This window comes from Passer montanus, unplaced genomic scaffold (genome assembly GCF_014805655.1).
Source record: "Passer montanus isolate IOZ18808 unplaced genomic scaffold, ASM1480565v1 scaffold62, whole genome shotgun sequence".
NCBI classification, from domain to species: Eukaryota; Metazoa; Chordata; class Aves; order Passeriformes; family Passeridae; genus Passer; species Passer montanus.
In genome coordinates this window covers 1,428,409-1,440,273 of record NW_024371260.1, presented here as the reverse complement: position 1 = coordinate 1,440,273, position 11,865 = coordinate 1,428,409, and the positions used below count along the sequence as shown (strand labels likewise).

Sequence of the window (11,865 nt, the reverse complement as noted above, 5' to 3'; positions counted from 1 at the left end):
GGGGAAAGGCGCCGTGAGGAGAACGGCTCCGTGAGGGGAACGGCTCCGTGAGAGGAGCCGGCTCCGTGAGGGGAACGGCTCCGTGAGAGGAACGGCACCGTGAGGGGAAAGGCGCTGTGAAGGGAAAAGCGCCGTGAGAGGAAAAGCACCGGGAAGGGAAAGGCACCGTGAGAGAAGCCGGTTCCGTGAGGGGAAAGGCTCCGTGAGAGGAACGGCTCAGTGAGGGGAAAGGCGCGGTGAGGGGAAAGGCTCCGTGAGGGGAAAGGCACCGTGAGGGGAAAGGCACTGTGAGGAGAACGGCTCCGTGAGGGGAAAGGCGCCGTGAGGGGAACGGCTCCGTGAGGGGAACGGCTCCGTGAGGGGAAAGGCGCCGTGAGGGGAACGGCTCCGTGAGTGGAAAGGTGCCGTGAGAGGAACGGCTCCGTGAGGGGAAAGGCGCCGTGAGGGGAAAGGCACCGTGAGGGGACGGTGCCCCGAGGGAACGGCTCCCTGCGTGGGAATGGCGCTTCCAAGGATTCCCTGGAATTTCCCCGCTCTCTGCTGGCTCCTGGCCGTGCCCATTCCCGGTTCCCTGGGCTTGCAATGCCAGGAGCACCAATACAGCTTCCGTGACAAATGCTGCAGCGACTGCGCCCCCGGTGAGTGCCCGCCGCGGGGCTGGGGTGCGAGAACCGGGCTTTAGGGGCACATCGAATTTCTTCTTAGTGTAATGCCTATTTTAGACTGATAAAAATAAGTTTTAGACCAAAAAAAAAGGAAATATCTTCCTTTTTGAGAATGGTTTTTAACTTTTTTTGATGTCTTTTTGCTTCCTAAATGCCTCCGTCCAGGGGCATTTCCTAAATCCGTGCCCATTCCCGGTTCCCTGGGCTTGCAATGCCAGGAGCACCAATACAGCTTCCGTGACAAATGCTGCAGCGACTGCGCCCCCGGTGAGTGCCCGCCGCGGGGCTGGGGTGCGAGAACCGGGCTTTAGGGGCACATCGAATTTTTTCTTAGTGTAATACTTTTTAGACTGATAAAAATAAGTTTTAGACCAAAAAAAGGGAAAAATCTTCCTTTTTGAAACTGTTTTTTAACTTTTTTTGATGTCTTTTTCTTCCTAAATGCCTCGGTCCAGGGGCATTTCCTAAACGTTTTTCCCTGACTCTGGAAGGGATATTTGGGATCCACTGGGACAAAAATTTGGAGCATTTTCTCCAATTTCAGCCCTCCCCAGCCCTTTTCATCTGCTCCATTAAATGTTGATTTTTTCCTCCTGGCCAAACTTACAGGGATTTTTCTTAACAAAAAAAAATTCTGGGCACCATTTGATCCCAAAGGGAGAAATTTAGGATTTTTCTCCTCATGATCCCAGCCAACCTGATTTATTCCCAAGGTTAAAAATTAGGATTTTTCCCTTCAGGACCCCACTGAATCCCAATTTTTGTGGCGTTTTTTAGGGGAGAGGATGTGGAGTCAGCCAACACTGTCTGCTCCCCAGGCCAGTGACAGACTGTTTGTTCCCAAAGGATGAAATTTAGGATTTTTTCCCTCAGGATCCCACAGAATGCTGATTTTTGGGTGCTTTTAGGGGAGAGGATGCGGAGCCGCTGCACGGCCTCGGCCGACACCGTGTGCTCGCCGTGCCAGGATGGATATTTCAGCTCCCGGCACCACCACGGCTTCTGCCACAGCTGCACCATCTGCAACACCCGTGAGTGCTGGCATTTGGGGGAAAAAAATCTCATTTTGGGGAAAAAAATCCCTTTTTTGGGGGGGAAGTCTCATTTTTGAGGGAAAAAATTGCCTTTTTGCGGACAAAAAAATACCAGGTTTGAGTAATTTTGGGAGAAGGGGGAGAAAATCCCTTTTGGGAGATAGAATCCCTTTTTGGAGGGAAGAAATCCCATTTTGGGGAAAAAAAATCACTTTTGGGGGGGGAAAAAATCCTTTCCTGGGGAATTTTTGAGGGAAAAATGTCTCTTTAGGGGGCAAAAATCCCTTTTGGGGGGAGCAATCCCTTTTTGGGGGGAGAAATCCCATTTTGGGATAAAAACTCCCTTTCTGAGGGGAAAAAAATCCCTATTTTGGGGGGAACAATCCCATTTTGGAGAAAAATCCCTTTTTGAGGGAATTTAGGATGGAATAAAATCTCATTTTGGGCCTTTTTCTGGCTGCTCCCCCCCGAGTTGTGAGGGCCTACCTGAAAATCGCTGTCCTCAAACAAAACCACTGAACGATTCGGTTGTTAAATTAATTATCAGTTACAAATCACGAATTAATTGTTAAATTGCTGAATTCCTACACACAAAACCCCAACCCCCGAGGAGCTAATTGTTGCTGTTAATGAAGGAATTAATGAATTTCTTGGCCTTGGCCAGGGAAGGGCAGCGTGGAGGTGAAGCCGTGCGAGAAAACCTCGGACAGGGTCTGCGCCTGCCAGGCGGGATTCCAGCCAGCCGGGGGGGCTCCTGGGGCAAGGGGTGAGTGGGGACTGGAATTCCCTTGGGAAGGGGTGAGTCAGGATTTGGAATTCCCTTGGGAATGGGTGAGTGGGGACTGGAATTCCCTTGGGAAGGGGTGAGTGGGGTCTGGAATTCCCTTGGGAAGGGCTGAGTGGGGACTGGAATTCCCTTGGGAAGTAGGTGGTGGGGTTTGGAATTCCCTTGGGAAGGTGGGGTCTGGAATTCCCTTGGGAAGGGCTGAGTGGGGTCTGGAATTCCCTTGGGAAGGGCTGAGTGGGGACTGGAATTCCCTTGGGAAGTAAGTGTTGGGACTTGTAATTCCATTGGGAATAGTTGGGATTTGAGCCAGCCAGAATTCCCTTGAGAAGCAGTGAGTCAGGATTTGGAACTCCCTTGGGAAGGGGTGAATTGGGATTTGGAATTCCCTTGGGAATAGCTGGGATTTGAGCCAGCCAGAATTCCCTTGGGAAGCGGTGAGTCAGGATTTGGAATTCCCTTGGGAATTCCCTTGGGAAGGGATGAGTCAGGATTTGGAATTCCCTTGGGAATTCCCTTGGGAAGCGGTGAGTCAGGATTTGGAATTCCCTTGGGAAGCAGTGAGTCCAGGCATGGACCAGCTGGAATTCCCTTTGGAATTCTGGGATGTGCCAGCCCTCCCAAAGTCCTGCCTCCTGTGTGGCAATTCCTGGCTGGAATTGTGGGATCCTCCCAGATAATATCCAGAATGAATAGTCCTGGATAATCCAGAATTATCCAGTGGATAAAACTGGGAATTCTGCCTCTTCCCTGGATAGTTTCCATAATTGATAATCCCTGATAATTTCCATAATTACCCAGTGATAAATCTGGGAATTCTGCCACTTCCCTGGATAATCCCTTTTTTCCCAGAGTGCTCCCGATGTCCTGAAGGGACTTTCTCCAGAGGAGGGAACAAGAACTGCCAGCCTTGGACCAAGTAGGAATCCTTTTTTTTGGGGAAAAAATCCTTTTTTGGGGAAAAAAAATCCTTTTTGGGTGGAGGATGCTCAGAGCAGCTCTGGGGGTTTCATTTTTCCAAGAAAAGCCCAAATCCAGAGAAATAAATTGGAATAAAACTGGATTTAAGTGCCATGAATCCCATCCTTTGGGAATTTTAGGATCCTGAAGGGATTTTTAGGATTTTCCACCTTTATTTAAAACCTCTCGGATGTTTTTTGGGAACAAAAAATTCCTGTGCCAGAATCAGCTGGGGGAAAAATCCCTCATCATTTTTCCCAGCAACAACTGATTTAATTATCCCTCCCATTCCTGTGGGATGTCGGGATAAAATCCTAAATTTGTAGGGACAAAACACAGATTGAGGTTGTGCGGGTGGGATTCAGGAATGATTCCACGTGGGCAAACCCTCTGGGATTTCTTTTCCAGCTGCAGCAGCTTTGGGAAGAGCACGCTGCGGGCTGGCACGGCCACAGAGGATGCCCAGTGCAGCAGCAGCCCTGGCACCGCCAGCAGCCCTGGCCCCCTTCCCCCTCCCACGGAATTCCCGGGAAACAGGGGCCCCTTTCCCACGGAATTCCCAGAAAACAGGGACCCCTTTCCCACGGAATTCCCAGAAAACAGCTCCAGAGCGTCCAGCCCCAGGGACATCCCCGCGGTTTGTCGGGATGCCGGCGTTCCCACGGAGCCTGCATGGGGTAAGGACGGGCAGGGAGCCCAGCTGGGGCTGCTCCCTGGGAGGGGAATTCCCCCTTCCTCAAGAGCCAGAGCTGGATTTCACAGAACATTCCAGCATCCCACATTCCCATCTGAGCTTGCTTTCTGGGAAGGGAATTCCCAATTTCTCTGAATTCTTTTCTGTGTTTCACAGAACATTCCAGGATCCTACATTTCCATCTGGGTCTGCTTTCCTGGGAAGGGAATTCCCATTTTCTGTGAATCCTCTGTATTTCATACAACCTTCCAGGATCCCACATTTCCATCTGGGTCTGCTTTCCTGGGAAGGGAATTCCCAGTTTCTCTGAATTCTTTTCTGTGTTTCACAGCACACTCCAGGATCCTACATTTCCATGTAAAGCTGCTTTCCTGGGAATGGAATTCCCACTTCCTCAAGAGCCAGAGCTGGATTTCACAGAACATTCCAGCATCCCACATTTCCATCTGAGTCTGCTTTCTGGGAAGGGAATTCCCAGTTTCTCTGAATTCTTTTCTGTGTTTCACAGAACATTCCAGGATCCTACATTTCCATCTGGGTCTGCTTTCCTGGGAAGGGAATTCCCATTTTCTGTGAATCCTCTGTATTTCATACAACCTTCCAGGATCCCACATTTCCATCTGGGTCTGCTTTCTTGGAAAGGGAATTCCCACTTCCTCTGAATTCTCCTCTGTATTTCACACAGCATTCCAGGATCCCACATTTCCATGTAAAGCTGCTTTCCTGGGAAGGGAATTCCCAGTTTCTCTGAATCCTTCTCTGTGTTTCACACAACCTTCCAGGATCCCACATTTCCATGTAAAGCTGCTTTCCTGGGAGGGGAATTCCCATTTTCTGTGAATCCTTCTCTGTATTTCACAGCACATTCCAGGATCCCACAATCCCAGCTGGAGCTGCTTTCCTGGGAAGGGAATTCCCACTTCCTCAAAAGCCAGAGCTGGATTTCACAGAACATTCCAGGATCCCACATTTCCATGTAAAGCTGCTTTCCTGGGAAGGGAATTCCCAATTTCTCTCAATCCTTCTCTGTGTTTCACACAGAACATTCCAGGATCCCACATTTCCATGTAAAGCTGCTCTATTTCCATGTAAAGCTGCTTTCCTGGGAAGTGAAATCCCATTTTCTCTGAATCCTTTTCTGTATTTTCCACAACTTCCCAGAGTTCTGGATTCTCCCTGTGGAACCTGAGAATCCATCCAGAACCAGGAATCTTTGTTTTTTAGGGAATTTTTCCATTCTAATTCCAGGCTCTTTATCCCTGCTGCTCCTGTGCCTGATCCTGCTGATGGTGAGTGGAATTTCCATCCTGCTCCTGATCATCCAAGCAGCCCAGAAAAAATCCAGGAATGGGCCTGGGAGGAGCAGCCAGCACAGTGAGTTCCCTTTTCTATGGGGTAAAAACCAGGAAAAAAATTAATCCAGTGAGTTCCCTATTTTATGGGGTAAAAAAACAGGGAAAAAAATTCCCGAACATTCCCTGTTTCCCTGGACACATTCCCTGTTTTTTCCCTGGACACATTCCCTGTTTTCCTGACCACATTCCCATTTTTCCTGACCACATTCCCATTTTTCCTAAGCAGCCCAGAAAAAATCCAGGAATGGGCCTGGGAGGAGCAGCCAGCACAGTGAGTTCCCTTTTCTATGGGGTAAAAACCAGGAAAAAAATTAATCCAGTGAGTTCCCTATTTTATGGGGTAAAAAAACAGGGAAAAAAATTCCCGAGCATTCCCTGTTTCCCTGGACACATTCCCTGTTTTTTCCCTGGACACATTCCCTGTTTTCCTGGAACATTCCCGTTTTTCCCGGAGCCATTCCCATTTTTCCTGGAACATTCCTTGTTTCCCTGGATACATTCCCTGTTTTCTTGGACACATTCCCTGTTTTTCCTGACCACATTCCCATTTCCCTGACCACATTCCCATTTTCCCGGAGCATTCCCTGTTTTCCTTGAGCCATTCCCATTTTCCCGGGAGCCATTCCCATTTCCCGGAGCATTCCCTGTTTTCCCGGAGCCATTCCCTGTTTTCCCGGAGCATTCCCATTTCCCGGAGCATTCCCTGTTTTCCTTGAGCCATTCCCATTTCCCAGAGCCATTCCCATTTCCCGGAGCCATTCCCATTTCCCGGAGCATTCCCTGTTTTCCTTGAGCCATTCCCATTTCCCAGAGCCATTCCCATTTCCCGGAGCCATTCCCTGTTTTCCTTGAGCCATTCCCATTTCCCGGAGCATTCCCATTTTTCCCGGAGCCATTCCCATTTCCCAGAGCCATTCCCATTTCCCGGAGCATTCCCTGTTTTCCAGAGGCGAGCAGCTGCCGGATCCCCATCCAGGAGGAGCAGATCGATTCCAATTCCAGCCTCATCAAGAACTGAGCCCGCGGGAGCTGCAGGAGCACCGGACTAATTAATGCGGGCTGCCGTGGCTTCATTAGCAGTTCATTAGCGGCTCTTCGAGGAACTCGAGAGCTCCCTTCGGAATTTGGGAGAATTCCTGAGGGAATTTTCTGTGGATTTTTTTTTTTTCCCCCTTTTGAGCAAACCCTTCAGCTCTAAACCCAGGATTAAGTGGCAGATCTGAGCTCCAAAACCAGGATTAAGTGACCAAACTGAGCTCTAAAACCAGGATTAAGTGGCAGATCTGAGCTCTAAAACCAGGATTAAGTGACAGATCTGAGCTCTAAAACCAGGATTAAGTGGCAGATCTGAGCTCTAAAACCAGGATTAAGTGACAGATCTGAGCTCTAAAACCAGGATTAAGTCAAACTCAATCCACTTTTCATGAAATGAATTTTCCTTCTCTAATTGCTTTCCCACAAATTTGGAAAGGAAATTTTTTGGGAGCAAATCCCAAACTCTGGAATGTGGGGGAGGAGCCCGAAGTCTCCTTTTGCTGAATTTGAAATAATTCCGTGGAAATTGCAGAAAAAATTGAATTTTTTATCGTTCTGGAGTGATTTTCCCTCCAACTATCAACAGAAAATGCCTCAAAAATGGGAATTTTAAACCCATAAATATCCCAAAGTATCCCAAAGAATCCGGCAGGGAGTGGATGAGGGGATCCGAGAGGCCTTGGAGGGCCTGGTGGGGAGGATTTGGGATTTTTTATATGTTATACATATGCAGGGCTTTATACCGTGTATAGGAACGTTTGTATCGTGTACAAGGGCGGGGAATAAACGCTGAGAAACGGAGCTGGTGTGGGAAAATGGGAATGCTGGGAAGATTGGGAAGGGCTGGGGTGGAAAATGGGATAAACGCTGAGAAACGGAGCTGGTGTGGGAAAATGGGAATTCTGGGGAAATGGGAATTCTGGGAAATGGGAATTCTGGGAAATGGGAATGCTGGGGGAATGGGAAGGGCTGGGGTGGAAAATGGGTAAACGCTGAGAAACGGATCTGGTGTGGGAAAATGGGAATGCTGGGGGAATGGGAATGCTGGGGGAATGGGAGTGCTGGGAAATGGGAATTCCGGGAGGATTGGGAAGGGACAGGGATGGAAAACGGGATAAACGCTGAGAAACGGATCTGGTGTGGGGAAATGGGAATGCTGGGGGGATGGGAATGCTGGGGGGATGGGAATGCTGGGGGAATGGGAATGCTGGGGGAATGGGAATTCTGGGGGAAACGGAGCTGGTGTGGGGAAATGGGAATTCTGGGGAATGGGAATTCTGGGGAAATGGGAATTCTGGGAAATGGGAATGCTGGGGGAATGGGAAGGGCTGGGGTGGAAAATGGGATAAACGCTGAGAAACGGATCTGGTGTGGGAAAATGGGAATGCTGGGGGAATGGGAATGCTGGGGGAATGGGAATGCTGGGAAATGGGAATTCTGGGGAATGGGAATGCTGGGGGAATGGGAAGGGACAGGGATGGAAAATGGGATAAACACTGAGAAACGGATCTGGTGTGGGGAAATGGGAATTCTGGGGGAATGGGAATGCTGGGGTGGAAAATGGGATAAACGCTGAGAAACGGAGCTGGTGTGGGGGAAAAATGGGAATTCTGGGGAATGGGAATGCTGGGAAATGGGAATGCTGGGGTGGAAAATGGGATAAACACTGAGAAATGGATCTGGTGTGGGGGAAATGGGAATTCTGGGAAATGGGAATGCTGGGGTGGAAAATGGGATAAACGCTGAGAAACGGAGCTGGTGTGGGGAAATGGGAATGCTGGGGAATGGGAATGCTGGGAAATGGGAATTCTGGGAAATGGGAATTCCGGGAGGATTGGGAAGGGAACAGGGATGGAAAATGGCAAATGAGCACATTGCTGAGGGGGGAAAATCCCATTTTTTATTGGAAAAAATGGCAAATAATGGGAAATTCCAGGAGGATGGGAGAGCCTGGGAAGGGAACAGGGATGGAAAATGGGATAAACTCTGAAAAACTGATCTGGTGTGGGGGAAAATGGGAATTCCGGGAGGATTGGGAAGGGCTGGGGTGGGTGAGCTGGAAAATGCACCGGGAAAATGGCAAATAATCCCATTCCTGAGGGGAAAAGAATCCCATTTTTCCTTGGAAAAAAATGGCAAATTAGCACATTGCTGAGGGGAAAAAAAATCCCATTTTTCCCTGGATAATAATCACATTCCTGAGGGGGGGAAATCCCATTTTTCCCTGGATAACAGCTGTATTCCTGAGGGGAAAAGAATCCCATTTTTCCTTGGAAAAAAATGGCAAATTAGCACATTGCTGAGGGGAAAAAAAATCCCATTTTTCCCTGGATAATAATCACATTCCTGAGGGGGGGAAATCCCATTTTTCCCTGGATAACAGCTGTATTCCTGAGGGGAAAATAATCCCATTTTTCCTTGGAAAAAAATGACAAATAATCGCATTCCTGAGGGGGACAAAATTTAATTTTTGTCTGGATAATAATCACATTCCTGAGGGGGAAAATAATCCCATTTTTCATTGGAAAAAATGGCAAATGAGCACATTGCTGAGGGAAAAATAATCCCATTTTTTATTGGAAAAAATGATACAAATAATCACATTCCTGAGGGAAAAAATCCCATTTTTTCATGGAAAAAAAAAGACAAATAATCACATTCCTGAGGGCAAAATCCCCATTTCCCCTGGATATTTCACCCCTCAGCTTCCAAACAAACCCCCCACATTTCTCCAATTTTGGACAAAAATCAAACCCAACCTCCCAACATTTCAACCTCCCTGAAAAAAAAAAATCCAAATAAATTCCATTTTCCCTTCTTCCCAACCCCCCATCCCCAAATCCAGCATTTCCCTTCATTTCCCCGCAGGAAAGGATCCCCAATTAACGTTTAATTAGCCAGCACCGTAATTAGATGGAATTGTTTCAGGTTCACTCCTGCTCTGGGCTTTGCCTTTGGGCCCCTCCTGGTGACGATTTGCCGCTCCCTTAGCTCCGGATTTCCTTTTCTCCTCAACTCGGTTTTGACTCAATTTTGCCACCAGAGGTGGAAAAAAAACCTCACAGGAAGAACTTCGGGGCCGGCTTTGGGTGTTCCAGGGTTTTGGGAGTTTTTCTGGATTTTTTTCCTACATTTTTCCTTTTTTTTTTCAGGTTTTTCAAGTTTTTTTTTCCTGGGTTTTCCAAGTTTTTTTTCCCAGGTTTTTTTCTGTTTTTTTTTTTTTTTTTTCCTGTTTGTTTTTCTTCTTTTTTTTTCCCCCTGGGTTTTTATAGTCTTTTCCCCCAGATTTTTTTCTGGGTTTTTTTTCCTTCTTTTTTCTTTTTTTTTTTCTTTTTTTCTTTTTCCTGTTTTTTAATAGTTTTTTTTTCCCAGATTATTTTCTGTTTTTTTTTTTTTTTTTTTTTCCCTGGGTTTTCCCTCTGTCTAGGTTGGTTTCCCTTCGGGAATATCAAATATTTTAGGATTTTCCTCATGGACACACCAAATTTGGAAGAAAAAAGGGGGAATTTTCACAATCCTGAGGGGAAAAAAATCTTATTTTTCCCTGGTTAATAATTGTATTTCTGAGAGGAAAAAAATCCCATTTTCCCCTGGATAATAATTTTATTTTAGGGGAAAAATCCCATTTTTCCCTGGATAATAATTGTATTTCTGAGGGAAAAAATCCCATTTTCCCCTGGATAATAATTTTATTTTAGGGGAAAAATCCCATTTTTTCCTGGATAATAATTGTATTTTTAGGGAAAAAAATCCCATTTTCCCTGGATAATAATTGTATTTCTGAGGGAAAAAATCCCATTTTCCCCTGGATAATAATTGCATTTTTTGGGGAAACATCCCATTTTCCCAGAGCCTCCCGGCAGCAATTCCCCATTTCCCGACCTCCATCCCTGACTAACACCCCCTTTGGGTCAGGCCTAACGGGTTTTAAGCCCGGCCTAAGGAACATTTATCCCCCAGATCCCAGAGATTCCCCTCCAAAACCCCCGGCACCACCCACGGATTTTCCCACAACATGGGAATCAAAATTCCACTTTGTGGGGTGGAAACCACCCCAAAGCCCGGCCTGGCTGGGCTTAGGCCGGGCCTAACACCCCAGAGCTCCTGAGGGTGATTTTTCACAGCAGGATGAGCTCAGGGTTTCCTTTCTCCCCTGATCGGCGAAAAATCGGCGCCAGGAAACCAAAACCGCGGCGCAGAACGGCTGAGAGCGCTCGGCTGCTGACGTGGGCTCCTTTTTTGGGGCTGGTTTCCTTTTTTTGGGCAGTTTCCTTTGTTTTGGGGTCATTTTCTTTTTGTTTTAGGGTAGTTTCCCTTTTTTAGGCTGGTTTCCTTTGTTTTCGGCTGGTTTCCTTTGGTTTGGGGTCGTTTCCTTTGGTTTGGGGTCGTTTCCTTTTTGTTTTAGGGTAGTTTTCCTTTTTTGGGGCTGATTTTCCTTTTTTTGGGCAGGTTTTCTTTTTGTTTTAGGCTGGTTTCCTTTTGTTTTAGGGTAGTTTCCCCTTTTTTGGGCTGGTTTCCTTTGTTTTGGGGTCATTTCCTTTTTGTTTTAGGGGAGTTTCCCCTTTTTTGGGGCTGGTTTCCCCTTTTTTGGGCTGGTTTCCTTTGTTTTGGGGTCATTTCTTTTGTTTCCTCCCAAATCCCCTCATTTGGGCGGCTCAGAGAAAAGGAGGCTCCGGGGAAAGGGGAAATGGGGGAGATGTGGGCACGGGAGAATTCCCAGGAATTCTTGGGGCTGGAAAAGCTCTGCAGGGTCAGGGATGGGAATTCTGCCCTTTTCCCAAAGCCCCGATTCCCTTCCCATGGGGAAATCCCAACCCAAATTCTCCTGGCACCATTTTTTGGCCGTTTCTTCTCATTCCCCTCAGAGAGGGGAATTTTTTCCCAGGGGAAGGCAGGGCTGTGATCAGGGGTTTCTTTTTTGGGAAGGATTCTGGGGTTTTGATGGATTTGGGGTTTCTGGGAATGTCAGATTTTTTAGGATTTTCCCCGTGGAGTCCCCAAATTTGCAGCCCAGAGAGGGGAACCTTTCCATGGAGTGTGCTGAGTGAGTTTTTGGGAAGGATTTTTGGAGGTTTTGATGGATTTGGGGTGAGGAATCACTCCAGCATTCTGGCAATGTCAGATTTTTAGGATTTCCCCGTAATTTGCAGCCCAGAGAGGGGAACATTTCCATGAAGTGTGCTGAGTTTTTGGGAAGGATTTTTGGAGGTCTTGATGGATTTGGGGTGAGGATTTCACTCCATCCTTCTGGCAATGTCAGATTTTTAGGATTTTCCCCAGATTTGCAGCCCCAAGGGGGGAACCTTTCCGTGGAGTGTGCTGAGTGAGTTTTGGGGTG

The 11,865-nt window shown here is 47.5% G+C and overlaps 1 protein-coding gene across 1 annotated transcript; it reads left to right on the top strand.

The window, feature by feature from the left end:
• Nucleotides 1–360: 360 nt before the first annotated feature.
• TNFRSF4 (TNF receptor superfamily member 4) lies at nt 361–7,299 on the top strand. The gene is made up of 7 exons (XM_039727786.1): nt 361–638; nt 1,574–1,696; nt 2,364–2,465; nt 3,336–3,402; nt 3,852–4,120; nt 5,386–5,511; nt 6,440–7,299. Exons 1-7 carry the CDS (start codon nt 500–502, stop codon nt 6,508–6,510), a joined length of 897 nt encoding a protein of 298 aa, XP_039583720.1. The 5' UTR covers nt 361–499; the 3' UTR covers nt 6,511–7,299.
• Nucleotides 7,300–11,865: the final 4,566 nt, after the last annotated feature.